At 38.6% G+C, this 22399-nt stretch overlaps 1 protein-coding gene across 1 annotated transcript in view; it reads left to right on the top strand.

The window, feature by feature from the left end:
- The window catches only part of Spef2 (sperm flagellar 2), a 171975-nt gene that overhangs the window by 136296 nt on the left and 13280 nt on the right, over window positions 1-22399 (top strand). Inside the window, exons 28-33 of the mRNA XM_036206928.1 lie at window positions 2427-2565; window positions 4840-5069; window positions 13974-14080; window positions 14725-14907; window positions 18998-19090; window positions 22104-22283. Coding sequence (XP_036062821.1) covers window positions 2427-2565; window positions 4840-5069; window positions 13974-14080; window positions 14725-14907; window positions 18998-19090; window positions 22104-22283 — 932 coding nt within the window. The remainder of the gene's footprint in view (window positions 1-2426; window positions 2566-4839; window positions 5070-13973; window positions 14081-14724; window positions 14908-18997; window positions 19091-22103; window positions 22284-22399) is intronic.

Here is a 22399-nt window from a genome sequence, read left to right as displayed (position 1 = left end):
CCATGGAGGAGGAGACAGTTTTTATTTTAGATATGAGAGAGGGATTAGCCAGAGGGCTTTGGGGGAAGTCCAAAGCATCCATGACTATCACTCTGGGGCAGATTGGCAAGGGCCAGGGTTGGGGCAGGAGAAACCCTTGTGGGTTATAAAGAAAACCGGCATAGCTCAGGGTTGGGGAGGGAATCCTGTGAACTAGAATAGCCTGGAAGTTTACGGTGTTGGGTGGGGGGGGGGGCTTGTGGCCCAGTGGCTTTGCTATACACCTTAGGTATGTGTCCATTGGGAAGTGGCTTTTCTTGGCAGGCAGAAAACAGTTTCACAGGTTCCTGATGTATGATGAGAGGGAACTTCTGTCTTTCCACAATTAATCCTCTTAGAGTCAACTTTAGCTGAGGCAAGACTGTCATTTTGGACCAATTCAGTAGACCTGCTCTTTTTTTGGGAGTGCTTGGTGTTTTTCCTTTTGATCCTAACACATAATATGGCCGCATTGAGCCAACTAGAAGGTTTTCACTAGGGGACATTAAATAAGAATGTTTTCTAGCTCTTGTTTCTGTTTGTTATTCTCCCTTCACCCCTCTACCCACTCTACCATCTCTAAATGAATGTTTTCAGTCCCAACAGCCTGTTCCCAAATATCCAGCAGCTGCTTCCCAAATTACCATACAGAGGCTTTAATCCCAGCACTCGGGAGGCAGAGGCAGGCAGATCTCTGTGAGTTCAAGACCAGCTTGGGCTATAGATTGAGTTCCAGGAAAGACACAAAGCTACATAGAGAAACCCTGTCTCGAAAAACAAACAAACCAAAAAATGATAAATGCTCAACCAATATCTCAGGCGTGTTACTAGCTAACTCTTCCATTTAAATTAAACCATATTTCTATTTATGTTTTGCCACATGGCTCATGGCTTGTTACTTCATTTTCTACATATCCTGCTTGCTTGGTGGCTAGCCGGTGTCTCTCTTGACTCCGCTCACCTTCTTCCTATCATTCTCAATTTGGCTTTCCTGCCTAACTTCCTGTCCAGCTACTGACCTGTCAGCTTGTTATTAACCAATGAGAAATACATAGTCATAGTGTAGAAAAGGGTTGTTCCACAGCAACCACCACCTACTCTCATAATCCAGTGGGAAAATAAGAAATGACCTGAACCCAGGGAGCTGCAAGGCATCTGCAGAGGAGAACATGTTTCTCTCTTCACTCTGTCCTCACATAGGATTCCAGTGGCTTCCAGTATGCTTCACCTTATACAAGATCCTCAAGGAGATAAAAATTTTCCTCACGTTACAAAAATTATCAAGTTTTCACTGTAGTCTGTGTCCTGTGGTGGTTGCCGAGACACATGTACATATTCATGAGCTTAAAACAAACCAAAAGCATAATGAAGCTAGACGAAAAGAGATATAAACAGTCACTAATAACATTCTGTGATGTTGGAAATAGGCATATGGGACGAAATGGGGAGGCATGAAGAAAGACTCCCCAGAGGAACTAATGGTAGCTGAACCAGAAGAGTATGGGAAAATGTGCTCAGGAGAAAAACCAGGGGCAGGAATAGAAAGCAGAGGCATGGGACAAAGCAAAGAGGATGTAAAACTACTCAGTGAATAGCTATGAAATGCAGGAGCTAAGCCAGGAAGGAGTGACTTGGGGACTGGGACGTCAAATCATGGACTATCCATCAGACCCTGCCTCAGTAGATAGAGATGTCAGATCCCTTCCCTGTAGAAGCTGGGTGGTGGTGATGACACCTGAGCAGAAGTGTGATTGCACTGACATCTGTCAGAAGGCAGATGGCTCTGGTGACTCTGAGCACTATGGAGGTGGGTTTGGAATTGAAATGGGGAAAGGAAGGGAGGGAAGACCCAGTTCAAGCTATGACTGAAAAACGAATCATTACGTGATCTTATAGAGATATCAAACTTATTAAAGAGTATATTGTTAAAAGAGCACTACTAAGTATAAAGCTCATGAATAATTTTAGTTTAAATTTGCAAAAGACTTTAATGCACATTTCATTTTGCTTCTATAGATGACACCTTACCTACGTTGGTGTATTAAATGAAACTTCATAAACTAAAGTGTGTTGGTATAAGGAGATTTTGGTCACTATAAAAATGCATGTATATATAATACATTAAGAATTTCATTTTCTCTTTCATTTATTGGTATATATTGACTTTACAAAACAAGAGGTTTCATTATGATCTTTTTATACATGCATATACCACCATTTGATCATACCCATCCCTCATTACTCTTTCTTGACCTGCCAGTCCCTGGTATACTTACTTCCTCTTTCTAAATAGCCTCCGCTCTCCTTCCATGCCTTTTTAAAATACATATTCCATATGAATAAGAAAGCATACTACTTGTCTTTCTGAGTTCAGTTTATTTAGTTTACCAGTTTCTCTTTTTAAATAGAAGTGGCCACACAATTTCGTCTGGAACTAATAAAGACAAAAGCTTTGGCTGTCCTTGAAGAGTTAGTGACAAAGGTGGTCGACGTCTACAAATTCATGGAAAAGTGGCTTGGCCAGAGGTATTTAAATGAGATGGCCAGGTAAGTAAAGTTCTCCAGCAGCTTAAAAAAAATCCAAAAAAACCAAAAAAACATACTAAATGCCAGAATTGAAAAAATTGACAAGATATCCACAGATTTAAATGTTACAAAGTGTGTGTGTGTGTGTGTGTGTGTGTGTGTGTGTGTGTGTGTGTGTGTGTAAGTAAAGTTTAAGCTTCAGGCACTCCTATTATAAACACTCAAAATGAATGTCACCATCACATTCGTTTTGACTATTTTCTGGCAACAAATTGTGCATCCGAGGGCTCTGTTGTGATCACATTCATATTTGAGTTCGGTTTCACTCACTTCAATGGGAGCTTTCGTCTGCAAGGTAATATTCAGATAATTTTCATCCAGGAGACTGGGATTGCCAAATTATCCAGAAGTGAGTACCAAGTCTGATTGCTTGGGGCTCATTGGCTTTTTCTACAAAAGGAAGGCTAGGCTATTGTATCAGTTTCAGCTTTAGCCAGATCCTATAAGATGTATATTAAAGGGTAGATTGTAAACATTTACTGAGAGTTTTGTAGTTGAGTGAGGATCAGAGTCAAATGGCAGTTGCTCTCAGAAGCAGTAATTCCTATTTGTAAGCAGCCTTTGTGTTTCTCATCATGAAAGTTTTACTGTTAGAGTCTTCAGCCCATTGTCCAGTACTGTTGTTCCACCACAGAAAGTAGGAAATTGAAAACTATCCAAACACACTCATTCGCATAGGGTAGCCTTGCTACCATTACCAGCCAAGTCGCTTTAGTGATATTTGTTCCTAGTCTGTGCCTGCCACATTTTATCTGAGTACTTAGGCATTCACAGCTGGCATCCATGTGTCTGTGCATCAAGTGTAAATGTGTATTAATTCTGTGTGATATACTTACAATTCTCTTATTTGTTTTGTGTATATCTATGCCTTCTGAATCTAAACATGCTATATCGTGTAACCACAAGAAATCACAAAACATTGAAATTAAAAAGTGCTTCTGATGAGGGAGGGAGGGAGGGAAGGAGGGAGGGAGGGAGGGAGAGAGGGAGGGAGGGAGGGAGAGAGGAAAAGAGTGAGTGTGAGTTACTGTCAAATCCCTTAGGACCCCAAATCGATTTTCCGGGTATTTTCTTTCTTCGGTATTAAAATCACTCACAGTAACCCTCCACTAGGTGGTGCACAGCCATTTGATATTCTGTTCTGGCCAAGTCTCAGCCAGTGTAGAGAGACACCCTTTATTTATGTAAACTCAAGTTCTATATGATACTCTTCTTGGGTGTCCCCAAGCACCAGAACACTCTAAACCACAAACTAATTAGCAAATATTGTATGGACATTCACAATGAGCATTAGGAGTAGTTGAATTCAAGGGCATCTTTTCAAGGACAGGAACTTTGAAACCCTTTTTAAAGTTTCAGTATATGAATATTTTGTTGCTCATACAAAAACAGAATAGGCATGCATCATCTTGTGACGTTCAATTTACAATCTTTCATCATAAGAGCAAGACAAGATCTTCTTTTCATTACAGTGGTGGTACATTTAATTATGTCTAATACCTAAGACACCTTTAAATTGCCTTCCATTAGGCTATTAACTATTAATTGACTATTTATATCCATGATCTGTGTGGTTTCTTGTAAATCATCTTAAAAGAGGGAGTAGATAGTAATGACTTCACTTAAAAGATAAAACACTCACAGACCCATGACTTACCATGAGGCTAAGGCAAGCACATGCTATAGGTGAGAACCTAGTACCCATTTCTGCTGCACCATGATAGCCCTTAACTGTTGCTGCTCACAAGCACATCATCCAGTTTTGAATTTTGTGTACCAGAAGCTATTCTACCAAGTGTGTCCTAGGTAACATTAAATCCTTTGACATAAAGGTAGAGAAAAGTCATTTTTGCTTTTCTAGAAGTAAATAACAGTTATTAAACACTGCAATCTGCCATATCAACTTATTTTGAAAATAATCTAACCTTTGCTATAATCTTTGTTATATAGAAAAATTACATTTCAATACTCATAAAACCAAATTTAATAGGCTCTCTTCTTGTTCAACTTTACATAAAACTGAACTCTATTAGCTCCTTAATAGGGATGTGTTTTGTTTTTTATCTTTATTAATTTGTAGCTTGCCTAAGATAAATTAAAATCTTTAAATACCTACCTATAGAATCATTTAACTTACCATGTAAAGTGTTAGCTTTTGTGTTTGTTTTATTAAATTAACTATTAATCTCATAATAATTTCAGTGGAGATCACTCTATTCATTTTGCTATTTTTAGTATAGAGAAATTGACTGAAGTAGCTCGCTACTACATTGAAACAGCTACAAAAATTCAAAATGAGATTTATTTAGGCCAAGAAGACTTCTACATCAATGGAGACATAAAAGTCTTCCCAGATGCTGTCCCACCATCCCGCCCTCCACCAATAGAAAAGGAAGAAAATGGGACCCTAACAATCGAACAACTGGACAATCTCCGAGATCAGTTCTTAGATATGGCACCTAAAGGTAAGAAAAGAATCACCACTGATGGGACACAAGGTGACTAAAATTGCCTGTGGTGGCTATCACTTTGCCAGAAGACCAGAGAGCTCTGTTGGCGTGTTATTCTGTTCCAGTTTGTCAAGTATTTGCTATAAATGGCATTCTCCTGAATTAAACAAGCAGGAGAGTTGCACTGACTGATGGTGCAGCAGTGTGGGAGTATGGCAGTGGACATCTCTGGTGACTCTTTTCTCCTGGCTTCCTCCTCTCTTAGAGGCACACTGGTGAGCTCCACTCCATTTGACATATGAAAGATAATCTTTGTGAACACTTCTAAGTAGAGATGTATTGGAGATGCTGAGTTTGTGTTTCTGTCTAGTCAGTGAAGGGATACTAGGAAGTAAAGGATGTCCTTCTTAGAACTGCCTTCTCCTTCAGTGCCTCATAGATCTTGTGTAGAAACAAATGAGTTACTGGTAGATACATGCCTAATTAATTTAGTTAGTCACATGGATGTATAGCAGGAATCATAGCAGGTCTTACTAATAAAATCAGACCTAAAGCCAGGTATTGGGGTGAATGCTGGAAGATCAGAGAAGCAGAACAAGCCACAGCTACCTCACCTTGCCAATTCCTTGGCTGATCCTATTTCCTCAGACTGGAAGCTTCTGTGTTCTCATCCAAATGGATCTCAGCTGAACTGCTGCTAAAAGCTAAAAAGCTTAACAAGCTCTAGTTCCTTGTCCTCACGCCTTAAATACCTTTCTGCTTTCTGCCAGCACTTCTTGGGATTAAAGGCTCTTGTTACTTTGCCTGGATGTTTCCAGTCTGGCCTTGAATTTACAGAGATCTGGATGGATCTCTGCCTCTGGAATGCTAGGATTAAAGGTGTGTGTGCCACCATTTTCTGGCCTCTGTATCTAGTGGCTGTTCTGTTCTATGACCCCAGATAAGTTTATTAGGGTGCACAGTATTTTGGGGAACACAATATCACCACATGAATGCTTATGTTATTTTCTTTGCACAAATTCTTGAATCCATTCATATTTTATCACTACAGTTATATGCCTTCTGCAGTGAGTCCCACCAAGTAATATCCTATATAATTCAGACTGATGTGTGTATAGATCACCATCTATAATCTTTGGGACCAGACACTCAGTCACAAAGCAGTTAAGCAGTGTGTCTATGGCTATATAAATTTTGGACTCTGCTACTCAAGGTTTTTTCATCTTATGTGTGAACTAAGTTGTCTTTCATAAATAGCTTTATTTTACTTCCCCAAACCATTCCTCCTCCCCAAAGATAGTCAATGGGCTTTAATATAAACACAGTCCCACCTTTTGAAAATTAGTCCCAGTATTTTCAGAAATCCATAGGAAATATCATTGATAACAACCGTGATAACTCATTCACTCTGTAGGTTTCCTTGCAGTGGCCAATGGGTATCAAGGTGTACATATGTTTGCTTGTGTGAACACATGCACTGACATGTGTCAGCTTACCAAAGAGCTCAAGAAGTCTTTATGCCTCCAATGTGTTTAAAAAAAAAAAAAAAGAAAGAAAACAAGACAAAAAAAACCCCAAAAAAACAAAAACAAAAAACAAAAAACATAATGTGTCTAAGGATAGACATGATGGTAACATTTGGGCAAGATTAATGTGGACAGCGACAGGTACCAACAATCCAACTTTGTCAAAAACCAACTCAGAAATCTTGTTACTGTCTAACAAGGCAGAGTCCATCCTCTTTCCCCTTAAATGAATTTTGCAATGCCTTTTAAATTTTTATTTTAGTGTGTGTGTGTGTGTGTGTGTGTGCGTGCGTGCGTGCGTGCGTGTGTGTGTGTGTGTGTGTGTCTGCATGCAGTGTGTGTACATACATCGTGTACATGCCTGGTGCTTGTGGAGGTCAGAGACAGGTATCAGAAGCCCTGGAACTATGGCTACATGTAGTTGTGAGCCATTGTGGATACTGGGAAGTAAATTTAGGCCCTTGAGGTAAGTGTCATTTCTCCACCACCTACAATGGCCTATTATCACATCATTTCATTTTGAAATTGCAGTAGCTATTCATTTTGTGCAGATGAGTTTCTAAACAGTATTATTAAATAAGAAACACAGAGCCAAATACAGAGGTAATAGCCAAAGAGATTAAAGCAATAGCCAGGTCTAGCTTTAGCTTACTACCAGCAGTAGCTTCCACAGAGAGAGCTTCTTCCCATCTAACCTATGTTTTTACTGCTTTCCTGTTCTGCTTTCTCATTGGCTCTAAGCCCAGCCACATATCTTCCTCATCACTGCCTGTCTATACAGACCTCCAGGTCTCTATGGTTGGTACTGGGATTAAAGGCTCGTGTTACCATACTTGGCTGTGTCCTTGACCACACAGAGACTCTGCCTGCCATGTGATCAGATTAAGGGCATGTGCTACCATTGCCTGGCTTCTGTTTTATGGCTATTTGACCTCGGATCTCCAAGCAACTTTATTTATTAACATACAAATAAAATATCACATTTCAGCACAAATAAAATATCACCACAATTTTGTTCATGCTATATTCTTTTATATGCAAAGTAATTGTGACTGAGAGGAAAACTATATAATTAGTGGGCTAACAAAAAGCATTTAGAGGCATTTGAGTAGGAGGTAGTAGACTTCTGAAAATTATAAGTCATTCTTAATTATTCCTAAAGGAAGCCTAGTATTTATGGTGATTATCATTATACATTCTTCAGTATATCCTCAAAGTCAAAGATTACATCCCAGCTAAGAGTTTAAAATAGCAAGTGGCATTTGACAACCTGACACACACATACGTCAACACATAAACTCTAGAAGCACTGAAATAAAAGTATGTCGGCAGATAAAATTTATCTTTTTTTCTGAATATACTGAATAGGGTAGAACCATTTTCAGACAATGCTGAAATAACAAGAGTGATGTCTTGGTCACTGCTCTATTGCCATGAAGAGACACCATGTCATTGGCAGCACTTTTAAAAGAAAGCATTTAATTGGGGCTTGCTTAGAGTTTCAGAGCTTTAGTTCATTGTCATCATGACAGGGGCCATGGCAGAACTCAGGCAGATGTAGTGCTAGAGAAGTAGCTGAGAGCTCTGCACCTGGATACCCAGGCACCAGAAAGAGAGTAAAACCTCAAAGCCCACCCCCCAATGACACACTTCTTCTAAACAAGGCCTTATCTCCCAATCCTTCTCAAGTAGTACCACTCACTGTGGACTGAGCATTCAAACATATGAGTTTACAAGGTCTTTCTTATTCAAACCACCACAAGGGAATTGATAGGGAAAGAGGAATAATAAGTAATAGCTAATTTTTAAAAACATAATTAAAAGAAAACCATTTGCTATGATAGAGTTAGGGTATGACTTGAAATGTCAGACCAAGAAAAGTATAATATAAAGCAGTAGGTTAATTATGAGACAGAATATGAAATTTAGGAAAGTGCCCATGAATGCAAAAGTAAGGGAGAATTGGAGTGTAGTGATCAAGGGGGAGAAATGTGGTGAAAAAGATTAGCAAATCTAAGGCATTGTGGAGTGATTTGGTGACAGGGATGCAGAGGGTATTTAAATTTGGAAGATCAAACTTTAGAAAGTGTATAGCAAAGAGTATAGGAAGATGAATGTTGAGGGAATTGTCAAGAGACTGACCTGTATTTCTGTCCTCAGTTGTATGAAAAGTGCAGGGAAACAGATGGTGGGTCTTTATCAGAGGAGTGTCCCCAAAACACTCCACTGGAGAACTAACCTACACATGGACAACTGTTGTCATTTAGACAGAAGGTACAGAGCTATCTATGAGATGTGGGGTTTTTGATGGTTCAAGGTTAGTTATGGTCTAACTTTGATCATATTATGAGCAAACAATACTCCAGTTGAAAAGAATATGCATTCTGTATATTTATTTTAAAGATTTATTTATTTATTTATTTATTTATTTATTTATTTATTTATTTATTTATTATGTATACAGAAGAGGGCGCCAGATCTCATTACAGATGGTTGTGAGTCACCATGTGGTTGCTAGGAATTGAACTCAGGACCTCCGGAAGAGCAGTCAGTGCTTTTAACCTCTGAGCCATCTCTCCAGCCTGTATATTTATTTTTGATATATGCTAAATACTTAATCATAGTTTTGGTGTCTCCTTGGCAGAAGTAATGTTCATTGTGATTGCTTTTGCTGTTGATTGCCTCAGCATGACCTGCACAAGACCACTCCAGCCAACACTGCAGCATAGATGGGGAAAGGCTGAAAAGGCTCCACTCCTAGCTGAGGAGCTACAGACAGTCTGTGGCTACTGAAAAGAGGAGTATGTTTCTTCAAGTCAAACCCTCTCATAAGGAGGTTGCCCATGCCAAAATGATTAGCCATATTTATGTGCATTTGAGCAATATCAACTGCATTGATCATAAATGTGTGTATATTTATTTATATATGTATATATATATACACACACATACATATATATGTATTTCTTCTCATGTAATGTATGTATATATATGTATTACATGAGAAGAGTACATGTATTTAAGAGGCAGATTTGAGTGGGTGGAGTTCTTAAATAACCATGTGGAGTTTTTATTTAAAGGCAAAGGCTCTCCAGATGCTGTGATTCCAGGCACCAAAAAGCAGAAAAAGTCACGAAAACTTGACTACTACCTACCAGAAAGAAATCATCAGTTTTTGAAAATTTGGCTAAAAAAATACCCCTGGCTTGTATACGATGAGCTATTAAACCTTATGTTCTGTGTCCTGTGTCGTAAGCATGGAGTAAAGTCAGGGGGAAGTCAAGTGAGTTTTTTCTATGGCACGGACAACTTCAAAGCTGAATTTCTCAGTGCACATCACCTCAGTGAAGCCCATGCCAAGGCATCCCTGATGGAAGCAACAAGTGGTTCTCCAGTGAACAGAGCTGCCACTGAGCTGATGGTAAGGACCATGAGCAAAGTGACTCTTGGGAGAGTAGAGAACTTATTTAGATCATGCCATGCTCTAGCAAAGACTGGACGTCCCCTCAAAGACTTTATTTGGATGTGTAAGTTGGATGATATGAAGGGTGTTGATATAGGTCCAGTCTTCAGAACTAATAAGTCAGCAAGAACATTTACATATTTCATTGCTGAAGTAGAAAGAAAAAATCTAAGAGAAAAGCTAGAAAAAAGTAAATTTTTCTCTGTCATCACTGATGGAATTGTAGACAGTTTAACTGAGGAAATCACAATGGTCTATGTTCAATTTGCACATTCAGGAAAAGTGCAATGTCAGATTGTTGGAGTACAGTCAGTAGAACAGAAGGACCCTTTGACAATGAAAACTGTTATCGAGAAAACTCTAGAGATGAATCTTCAACTTAGGCTGTCAAGTCAAGACTGGGCAAAGAAGTTGGTTGGTTTTGGAAGCGATCATTCCCCTGGAACAGAGGGAGAGAACAGAGTGGCCCTGCTTTTGAGAAAAATACAGCCATGTGTGCAAAGTGTGTATTGCTTTGCACATCACCTAGAACTGTCTTACAAAGCTGTGTTCCAGAGTATCCCTCTGTTCAACAACCTCGAGGAACTCCTTACCAATGTTTACCACTTCTATCACCACTCTCCTCTTCTGAAGAATTCTCTGATAACCGCCTTCAGAGGCCTCCACCTTCGACCTGTGATGCCTTCTCCAATGGGAGGCAGACCATGGCTTTATGGACTGCAGGCTGCCCTCCAGAACTTTCTAAAAGGATACCCAGCAATTGTTCAGCAACTGATTTCAGTAAGTAATTTTGAAATATGTTTTCCGGAACATCAAGAAATAATTTTACTGAATTCTTTGGAGTAAGGTTTTTTGAGATGGAGAAGTACCCACCATATCATTCCCAACTTGTATTACAGGCAGAAAAAGGCAAAGGTGATACCAATCAACAGAAAGCTAATGAACTTCTAGATCTTGTTCTCCAAGCTGATATCATCAAATTTGCTCATTTCTTGATGGACATCATTAGTGTCCTTAGTATTCTGTCCCGTGCCAGTCAGAACAGAAATTCTTCGATTGCAGATGTATTTACTACATTGGAGTCAACACTGGAATTGCTCCAGATATATCAATCAAGGTGACAGGTTGAGAACATCTGAGTGTTTGTCAAGGTAGACAGTTTGACATGGGGAAGTTGTTTTCTAGGTATGCACCTATTTAATTCTTTATTTGGGTGATCTTCTCCCAGACCAGGGCCAAAAGAACGCAGGCTGAATTCAGCCACACACTTTCATGGTAACTGCCTCAAGGGGAAAGAAAACATTTCTACTGTGAGAAAGTTGGTTTTAACAAATCTTATCAAGAGGCTGCAAGACTGCTTCAGAGATGCCAGCCTAGATGTGGTGAGAGCAACCATGATTGGAAGCTTTAAACTATGGCCCACAAAGATAAATCCAGGTAACCCATAGGCACCAATAACTCTGAACTCACTATTCTTTGATTGCATGATGTTAATTTGGGTATGTGACATTTTTGTTATATGTATGAATTGCAGAATTTGGAGAAAAAGAGATATCCATCTTGATTTCACACTATAAACCAGTTCTAGAAGCTGCCAATGTGAAAACTGATGAAGTAGACACAGAATGGAGCATGTTAAAATTAGAAATATATGCCAGGTGAATAAGAAAGCAAACTGAATAAAGCGACATATATCAGTAGCTGGGTGAAAGTCAGGTCTCTCAATCTTTCCTGTCCTTCATCTTGCCTCCTAGATTTCAAAACATTCGGAAGCTGACCTGGGATTTTGTAAACTCCATTTACTCACATAAGTATCCGAATATCCTAACACTTGTTGACTTAGTTCTGGCCCTCCCTGCAAGTTCAGCAGAACCAGAACGTGGATGTAGTCAGATGAAATGCTCTCACTCAATCATGGGTGAGAAAATCAAGGCTGAAAGCTTGACAGACATCCTAATCATCCAGCTGAACTCTCCAGACATCAGCAGCTTTGACCCTAGGAAAGCTATACATTTATGGACTACAAGAACACAATCATCATTTGCCTATGTGGGACCCAATCTGCACAGCTCATCAAACTCAGAAAGCCAAGATGAAAGTGATGAGTGATGGAACTTAAGTTGACTTTGTTACTGATCACAGCAAAAATAAATAAATAACTTTCAAAAAATTTAAAGCAAAGCAACAGTCAGTCTTTACCTTGGACACAAAAGCACTTGATATTTTCTGAATATACATAGATACAAAGAAAAAAAAATCCAGACTTGTTTTTCTATAACTTTCTGACTTTGCTTCTGTGTTGGAATGGTTTTTGTTTCAATGCTTTGGTGAAGGCTGATACTTCTTAGCACTATTTCAATATTATCTTTCTGAGCATTTTTTTCTAAGGGTGAGCAGACTGATTATTTTAGTTATCTCAGACTTCCCATGTAATTCATGTAATTGCCTCTTGTTTCTGGATAGTTCTAAACTCTAATTGCAGTGAGTAACTGGGCCAAACTGATAGATTTTTTAAAAAATTTATCTCCAAACAAATTTTGTCATTGAAACTGTTATCAATGGTATGTGAAATTATCATATGCCTAAATGCCTTGGACAGTTTAGTAAGAAGGTTAAATGTTAAAGTGATTTTCACATTTGACACTAAGATCTCCAGATAAACAATTCCTATGTAAACTGAAAATATCATTTTACAACATTTGTTTCCTAACGTTGACATTAGAACATATTGTATAATTACTAGAATTTTAAGCGCTTTGATTCTTTTTGCAGTTTGGATAGATTTTATTTGTGGTTCTAACATCTTAAAGAACATGGCTAATTTATTTATATAATCTGAAACTCGTGGCATCATATAAACTTTCATTTCCAGGGAAATTTTTTTACCCAGGAAATTGTTCTCATGACTAATATTAGATGTTTCAGTGAAATTAAAGTAATATAAAAGTCATCTCAGAATTGCCAAAAGACTGAGAGTGAACTCTCAACACTCATCATATTACCTTACAAATCTTGTAATTGTACATGTGGTTAGAGTCACTGACATTTTAAAGGGATAACTGCATTTCCCTAGAGGTTAGAAGAAACAGTGAGGTTCAAGTGGGCTTACAGATGTGATAAAGACTCAGATGTAAAAGGAAACATTAGAATGCTATGTCTAATTCACCTTTGTCATTCCTGCAAAAAGAAAGAACAGCTCTGTACAGTGTACCTGCCAAATACCTGGATATATGTAACTGGTCTCCCATAATTCTAGAAGGTACCTTTGCTCTGTGTGTTAGCTAAATGTATTGGTTGTTGTTGTTTACATTTATTTATTTTGTTTCTCCATTTCTAGTGCATGTGCATGCAACTTGGAATAAGAATCTAAGGAGCTGTGGCTTGTAAATATGCTAACGTAGATTAGATTAGACAAGAGCAAGGCAGTTGGATATTTAGTGGTATTTTATGCTTATTTAGAACCTTCAATCTTATTAAAGTTAATTCAATAGACATCTGAATCCCCCTGCAGTTACAAAAGCAAGCAACTGCTAACTGGAGGACAGATGGGGAGGTGAATGCTACCTTCTTTATGATTGCCATCTTGTTTGTATGTGTTCGAAATATGAAATGTTTTACCTCTATGTTTTACTGGGGATAGCAAAATTTAGCATGTCTCTTAAAAATTCAACCCACTTGAAACAAAATATCAAAGAAGATTTTAATTTCAGAATTATGCAATTATAATATTTTCTCAATCAGGAATGTCTTTGTTTGTTTGTTTGTTTGTTTGTTTTTCCTGGACCAAAGAGGACTCTTTGGAGAGATAACAAGAACATCAGAGTTTTGCTTTTGTTTTTTAATGTTTTTAAAGTAACTTCTTTCTAAAGTAATGGTTGCGGTGCTAAATAATTAAGAAAGTCAATAAATAAATGTTTCCTTGTGTTGTAGGCATCATAGGAAATAAAGCATTCACTGACATTCTGCTTGATTTGGTGACCCTGAACTTTGGAACCAACAACTTTCCTAGTGGCTGGATGCACCTCACCCAACCTGATGTAAGGCTCTGCTTTGTTTGGGGTCTAAAAGGCTTTAATACTGGTCTTACTTGTTCAGTCAATAGTTCTAAGAGAACTAGTACTTATACAGCTCGTGGCACTAGCAAGAAATCCATGGAATTCAAATGAGTGGATGAACTTGAAAGTAAGACATATAATTGATGACCAAACGCTGGCTGAACTATTTCAGAAACTAAGAGAGTCAACTAAATTACTACCATTTGCAACTCTCTTAACAAGTAACAGAAGATGATTTTGAGAGTCCTTGTTTCTCACTGTCATCTCATAAATGCCCTAGGAAACACAATAGTTACAATGCACTATCCTGCTAGGATGTTACAGTCCCAGTCTTTAACCTGCCACTGGTGAAAAGACGCAAGGTTAACTGAAATCCCATGAGTAAATTGAATGAGTCCCAGTAAACAAACACCACACATGTCAAGAGAGCAAAAAAGAAATAAAATCCCTTATTCATGTGGATCGGTTGTTAGAACAGAAAATGAAAGTAAACCTGAGCCAGAGCTAGCTCTGCTTGCCAATGCAAAAATCCCTCTTTCCTTAGAACCAGACTCTGAAAGCCTTTGTGGGAGGAGCTTCAAGTTAGTCACACAAACACTCCAGTGAGATTCCCTGTGTTCTTCCAGTTGCAGGAGATAACATCGTTATTAACGGTAAACTCAGAGTTTGTGGACTGGAGGAAGTTCTTGATGGTCACAGCAATGCCATGGCCAATGCCCCTTGAGGAGGAGCTCTTGGAGACCCTGCAGAGGTTTAAGGCCATGGATGAAGCACAGACAGGCACCATCACTTTCAAACAGTATAAGCAGGTAGACCAGAAATACCAAAACCCTTTGTCCTAACCAAGATCCAGCTCACTGATGGCACATCACATTTCAGATCGCTGTTGTGCTTGCTCCTTAGAAGCTCATATGCAGCCAGCACAAAGAGAGTCAAGGTCCTAGGCAAAAAAAAGTGTGGCTTCCATCCTCTGGGAAAGCATCAGAAAAAAATAAAAATAATAAAGCCAAAATTTTCTGGAGAACTAAGAATCCTTAACAAAGTCACAGAAACTTCACTATCCTTCTCCTGAGTTCTCAGCCAGTAGTTAATTGCCTATGGATGCCAATTAAAACCACATGCAGGGCTTTAAATAATCCCACTATCCAGTACCCTATACCCCCCCAAGAATAGCAAGAGCAGTGGTGAAGAACACGGTGGCTGAAGGATGTTTGTTCTTTTCCTTTGGAATGAGGAGGTTTTTGGACGATGGGACTTGTTTTGACAGATTGAGTTTAAAATGTCTATAACTATGCAGGCAGAAATTTCCCACCTGATACAGCAGGTCAAGAGGTAGTTCTAAGTCACTGCCATAGAAATGGATGTTGAAAACAAGAACGGATGAAATCACCTAAGGGAAGTGATAGGTAATCTAGAAGACAATACCTGCTCTTTGGAGTTGGTGGGTGGAATGTAACTGGTGGGTTGTTATGAGCAGGATTGCTAGAAGTTTTAATACAGAAGCCAGATTACAAATGTTTGAAGAAAATAATTGGTCATTCGGATGATCAATGGAGATAGATAGATAGATAGATAGATAGATAGAAGTTCTTTTAGTCATCAGGTCAGATATATGAACATTTAATCCATCATTTTTATCATTGTGACTTTTTAAATTTAATTTAATTTTACATATCAGCCATGAGTTCCCCTGTCATCCCCCCCCCCAATTCTCATCTCCTCCAGGGCAAAGACTCCCCTGGGGATTCAGCTCAACCTGGTAGGTAGATTCAGTCCAGGCAGGTCCAGTCCCCTCCTTCCAGGCTGAGGAAAGTGTCCCCGCATAAGCCCCAGGTTGCAAACAACCAGCTCATGCACTAAGGACAGGTCCGGGTCCCTCTGCCTGGGTGCATCCCAAACAGTTCAAGCTATTCAACTGTCTCACTTATCCAGAGGGCCTGATCCAGTTGGGGACTCCTCAGCTTTTGGTTCATAATTCATGTGTTTCCATGAGTTTGGCTATTTGTCCCTGTGCTTTTTATTCCATATCATTAGGAAGGAGTCACTTATAAGGCCTTAACTTTGAAGCAGGGTGATGATCTGTAGAGATTTTTCTCCCGTGTGTGTGTGTGTGTGTGTGTGTGTGTGTGTGTGTGTGTGTGTGTGTGTGTGTGCATGTTTCATGTAAAGCTTCCAGTCTTCTCTTGTTTAGAAACAATAGGTGGCATCCTTTTCATTAGGTAGCCTAGGGGTTCCTGTGCTCATACACTGAGCCAAATGAAGAAACACTTGAATCCTCCTAATGAGTTTCTTTAAGACTGATCAAGATGCTAGCTTGGCTAACTGAGCTCTGATGTATGTACCTCTCAAACAGCAAGTTAGGAAGGTCGCCCAATTTGTTATGATGATTTTATTTGAAAATGAAAGCAGCATAGAAAAACTTACTCTGTATCCAGATAGCTTAAGATTTTTAAGAAGTGGACATTTGTGCAAACCTTAATTGTTGATTGACAGAGGATATCAAATTGAGTGTCATCTTTTTACAAACAAGAGAACAAAGGCTGCTGACAACATTTCCCAAAATGCTGATCCAAAACTACAACCACCCTTCACCAAAAGTGTCAGTTGTCAGTTTTTTTGCAGAATGTTAGACGATGCATTTAAGAGAACTCATGTACTTATGTGATCACTGTCTGTATTTTGGGAATTGTTGACTGTCTCCCTTTTCTTCCTACTCCCAGATCTCCCAGGACACTGAATGTGCACTTGACTTTACTGCATGCCTCTCTCAGATTTCAAACACTCGATGGCTCACAAAAAAAAAAAAAAAAAAAATATGGTGTTTCATGGGGGAAAAAGTCAAAACCATTTCTAGAGGAAAATTGTTTGTGATCTGTTGAATATGTCACATTAGACCAGTAAAATAACATAACTGTGGCGCTGAAATCAACTTTTCTGGGAAGGAAGAGCTGTCTGCGGTGCTTTCTGTTTGCCTGCCCCCCTCCTTTGACTAACTGCAAGTTCACCACAGCAGCCATTAAGACATGTGCTGATTTCTGAAACTTCTAACATGGAGGTTGTTTGGACAATGTCCTGTGGTTGGGTAATGAGCATCAACTCTTGTTTGCTTTCTGCTTCTGGTCCTGTTGTCGCTGTCACAAACGGTCCTATGTAGAGGAATACTCAGACTGTGGAATTGTATAATTTAGACATGGACAACATGTAGAATCACATACTGTTGAGGCATCAACTCATCTTTTAATGGTGAGAACATATAGTTAGCACGAGCTCAGTCATTCAGGTGTTCTAGGACCAAAATAAACACAGAACAATTTCTCTAAGGAAACACAAATAGTCTAAATTCTTTGGTCAAGTGTTAGTGTAAGAGTGCCAAGAACTTTTTCATATTTTAAAGAGAAATAACCTAGTAATCCAGTAAGACAATCCACAGTTAACTGGATATTGCTTTGTAATTTAAGCACATTACTACATAGATCCAAACTTAAAATTTTACATCACTGAAATTTTATGGTTGAGACTTTGGAATTATTTTGTATAATTTTTGTTGCTGTGTCTTCAAGCTCATTGATATTTCCTCTACAAAGTAGCTTCCTAATGACATCATCAAGTATATTTTCCCATCAGATACAGTATTGTTTTTTAATTTGTTAGTTGTAAAAGTGTCTCCTTTCCATCATAGAAAGAAAACCCATGCTTCACTTCTACAGGAAACCCAGGGCTACCATTAATGATTACAGAAAGTGCTATCAATTCTTGGAAGGAAGAAAAGAAGGCATGGAACATAGACAATGTAGTGGCTCTTGGTAGTAGATAATATTAAGGACTGCTTATCACTCTGGAAGACAACCTAGGTACAAATTGTGTGTGTGTGTGTGTGTGTGTGTGTGTGTGTGTGTGTGTGTGTGTGTGTGTATGTATGTATGTGTGTGTGTGTGTATGTGTGTATGAAGAGCTTAACAGATATAAATTCGAGCTTCTTAATATATACTCTTTTAACTAAATACTTTTTGTATGTTTTTAAATGGCAGACATGAATGACTATTCCAACAAAATGGAGGAATTGCCAAGGTTGAAGTATAGTCAGGTCAAGTGGAGCTTAAATGAGGCAGAGATTAAAAGAGCCTCTCTGTGTTATCTAAGCCTGGTCTAGAAAGAAGTATTGATTTTTGTGAGTGAAAAGGAATCACCTTCAACACAAAAGATGATGTGATCTAAAGACTAAGATCAGACGCTGGATCTGAGTAGAGACTGGTGTAACAGCATTAAAGGTCTGAGTAATTCATTAAGGTCACATAAGGAAAGTAAGAGAGAGACTAGAAACAAAAACAAAGAACTGAGTGGCTGATGCATGGCAGAGTTCATATGGCTGTATGGCAGGGTAGTAGCAGTGGAAATGGAAAGAAAGAAAAGATGGCAGAGGCATTCTCAAATGGGAATAGAAAGACACTTTGAAAATATGACCAGGATATGGAAAATGAGGTATACTCTTATCAACACATAGACCCCCCCCTGCATATTGTAGCCAGTAAGAGCTTAAGCTAAGGTAGTAACTTCCCAGCAATTTTCACACTCCAAACACTAAAACATAACTAGAATCCCTACTATGTCAACTTTTATTTGTGTAATATATGTTGGTATGATAGCACTAACAAATACTTTATCAAATATGAAAATAAAAATGGCAAAAGAATGAGATTAAAAGAAATGCAAATGCAAATCTATTATTTTCTCCAGACTCTGTCTCTCCTCTATCCTGTATTTTGGAGATCACTGGATAGAGAGTAGAACAATATTCTTTAAATCTTTGACTTTAAGAGGAGATGTTACACCTTTGATCTTTGCACAGTATATTAAGGATTTCCATTATAAGTAACTATATTTTTGTTTGTTTGTTTATAGGCGGGTCTGTGGTTTACAGGAGATGAAGATGCAAAAGTTCCAGATAATCCCCTTGATCCCTTGCCATTCAATAGGCAGGAACATCTTATAGAGGTAATTAGTAAGGGTTTTTTTTTTTTTTTGGCTTTTCAAGACAGTTTCTCTGTGTAGCTTTGTGCCTTTCCTGGAACTCGCTTTGTAGACCAGGCTGGCCTCGAACTCACAGAAATCCACCTGCCTCTGCCTCCCAAGGCTGGGATTAAAGGCATGCGCCATCACTGCCTGGCTGATTCTTTTTATTGTTATTATTGATTTTTTTTAGATGATTATCATTCTGTAACTCAGAATGTGCAGAAAGCATGGCCCAGCTTCAACCTTCCAAATACTGGGCTTAGGACACAGAACTGTTCCTTGTAGATAAATTCTAGGAAGAAGAAACAGAGACCAAAGTCTTCTGTTACCTATATGACTATCAGAAACTTTCCATGGACTCACTTGGTTTTTTGTTTTGTTTTGTTTTGTTTTTTGTTTTGTTTTGTTTGTTTTCCTATCTATCTAATAAGTCATTTTCTCAATTCTGAAACTCATAAGCATTCCTCCAATTCTAAAATTGAGGGACAGGGTTCTATCATTTTGCAAGTATTTGCCTTATCCATTTCCTTTAATTTTGTTAAACAAACAAGATTTACATATAATATTACCTGTGTCTGTAAGTAGCTTGCTGTCCTCAGTGTGACATCAATAACAGCAGTATAATCTACTGCTATCCCAGAGACCACAATAGATGTAAAACCTTAAAATCTGAGGTCACTCTGACTTCTATATAAATAACTGATTGTTTTATATATATAGTCACATTCAGTGATATAATAGAATATATGTAGATTTAGACATCACAGCAAATTCTGTATAATACATTGGTGGTTCAGATTTTAGTCAGTCATAAGCTCAAAACTGCAGTACAAAATTGAATATGACTCCTTTATAACATCTAAGTAAGCAATTCCCTTCAACTGGACTCAATTTTTAAAATATTTTTCCTTTACTTTTGATATAATTTTTCAATGATATCATTTTACATCATTTTCCCCTTCCCTTTTCTCCCTCCAAACCATACACCCATCCTTGTTCTCTTTTAAATGTACAGCCTCTTGTTTTCATTAATTGCTGTACATATATGTAAATACATATACATATATGTAAATACATATATATTACTAAATACAACTTGCTCAGTCTGCACAATATTATTTGTATATATGTTTTCAGGGCTGACCATTTAGTTTTGGATAACCAATTGGTGTGCTCTTTCCTGGGGTAGGCGATTTCTCCCACATTCAGCATTCCTTAGTTACCTGTAGTTTAATTCTGTGTGGAGTGGAAACCTCATGCTTATTTCCCCTAAGCATTTCTGCTACATGCTAGCAGGAGAGAAGTTGAAGGAGGAGCCCTGTCGTTATCAACAGGGTCCAAGATATGTGGTTGGCATGCAAGATTAATAGTTGTTTGTTAATGTTTTTAATGTGAAACAAGAGGATTGAGATAAATTATCCCATGAATCATTTCTTTCTCTGGGACAAAGGTATCACTGTGTAGCCCTACCTGGCCTGGAACTTGCTACATAAGTGGTGGTGACCATGAACTCACAAATATCTGCTGATTCTTCATCCTGAGTGCTAGGATTTAAAGCATATGCCATCACACTGGTCTCTCATATAAAGCCCTTGGAAGATGGTTTCCATGTGACTTTATGAACACATGTTCCAGTAATATGAAAAGATTCCTCAGTACTTGGGAAGAATGCTGTGATCATCAGGTCACATGAAAAAAAAATTTTTTTTTATTTTTGTGAAAGCTAAAAGTGTTTAGAAATGTCAATCCCAGACAGTGTTTGTAGCTTTTTTTTCAGCAGTGAAACATAGAACATGTAACTGTGACTTTAGGTACATAGAAAGGTGTGGCTCTAACATTCTGGTAGAAAATTCATAGAGCAAAAGAGACAGGCTGGAATGTGAGAAAGAGATGTTCCCATGGGCAAAGATGGCTGACAATGTCAGTGAGTGAACATATGGACTCATGCTGTGTAGTGTCCACAGGACAGAAAAGATTATCTAAGTACTGCCTACACACACACATACCCTCAGGGATTCTCAGCACCACTTTTTAACATCTCAGTGTTGGTAAAATGCAACCAAACACTACACACTGCTCCTGAACCTGTACTGTGAGGTCCCCACAATATTACTTAGAAGTTCTGTACTATGGGCTTTTTGTTTGTTTGTTTTTAAGTCACTTTTTATTCTTTAAAAATTATATATATATATATATATATATATATATATGTATGTATGTATGTATATATATATGTATATATGTATATATATACATATATATATACACATATAATGAATAATAGTCTTTTCAGCCCTTATCACCCTGTCCCCTCTTCCTCTCTTCTCCCTACTGAAATCCCTTTTTTTTCCCCAACAAGTCACCATCTGACCTCCTAATTTTGTGTCTTTTTCAAATGTATGACCCACTGGATTTAAATAGGGCCGTCTGCATGAGCATGGATGGGAGAATATTTACTGGAGCATGAGCAATTTAAATAATTATACCACTGAAGAAGCATCCTGCTTCCTCTGTCACCACCTGATTAACTGTCAATAAGTCCTTAAGAGAGGGGTAGGAACTCAGGAGGCCCTTACCCTACCTTCTACGGTAAAATGTTGACAGGCCACATTTTGTGCAGGTAACCACAGATACAGCGAGGTAGGAGTGCATCCATGTCATGTCCACCAGACACTGTTCCATAGCAAAATTAACTCCTCATAAGCTGGCACCTTACTACTTGTTTTTAAAGACTTAAAAAGTCCATGCCTAGTGCATTAAGGTACTCAGTAAGCACTTGTTGAATGGCTGAAGCAATGGATTTGTGTTATTTTGTGTCATGTAGCAATTGCCCACAGTTTGGTGCGTGGCCTGGTGTAATGCCCACTTGCTGTCTCACGCTTCTGTAAATGTAGGGGTTGCTTACCTGGATTATCTGCCCCTCACTGCCCTGTCTGCTTCTTCACCACCATGGTGAACCCATTTTATCTTTAGTTAAAGACTGTGCATGTGACAGTTCTTCTTTAGGCTCTTTGCTGACTGTGAGAAGGATCCACCCCTGCTTGACTACACTCAGATGTTGCTGTATTTCGCGTGCCACCCGGACCCTATGGAAGGTGTCTACAGGGCCCTCAGTGTGGCTGTGGGAACTCACATCTTCCAGCAGATTGAAACTCCTATGCTGACTGCAGAAAAGGTAACTACACGGCACAAACGCAACAACTCTGCGTTCTGGGTGGAAGTGAGGACGCCAGAAGAATCAAAACTCATGATGGTAGGGACTACTCGCTTTTTTTTATTGTTTCATCATGT

Source organism: Onychomys torridus, chromosome 15, assembly GCF_903995425.1.
Source record: "Onychomys torridus chromosome 15, mOncTor1.1, whole genome shotgun sequence".
Taxonomy (NCBI): Eukaryota; Metazoa; Chordata; class Mammalia; order Rodentia; family Cricetidae; genus Onychomys; species Onychomys torridus.
Note: the sequence above shows the minus strand (reverse complement) of the source record. Positions and strands in the feature narration are given on the sequence as shown.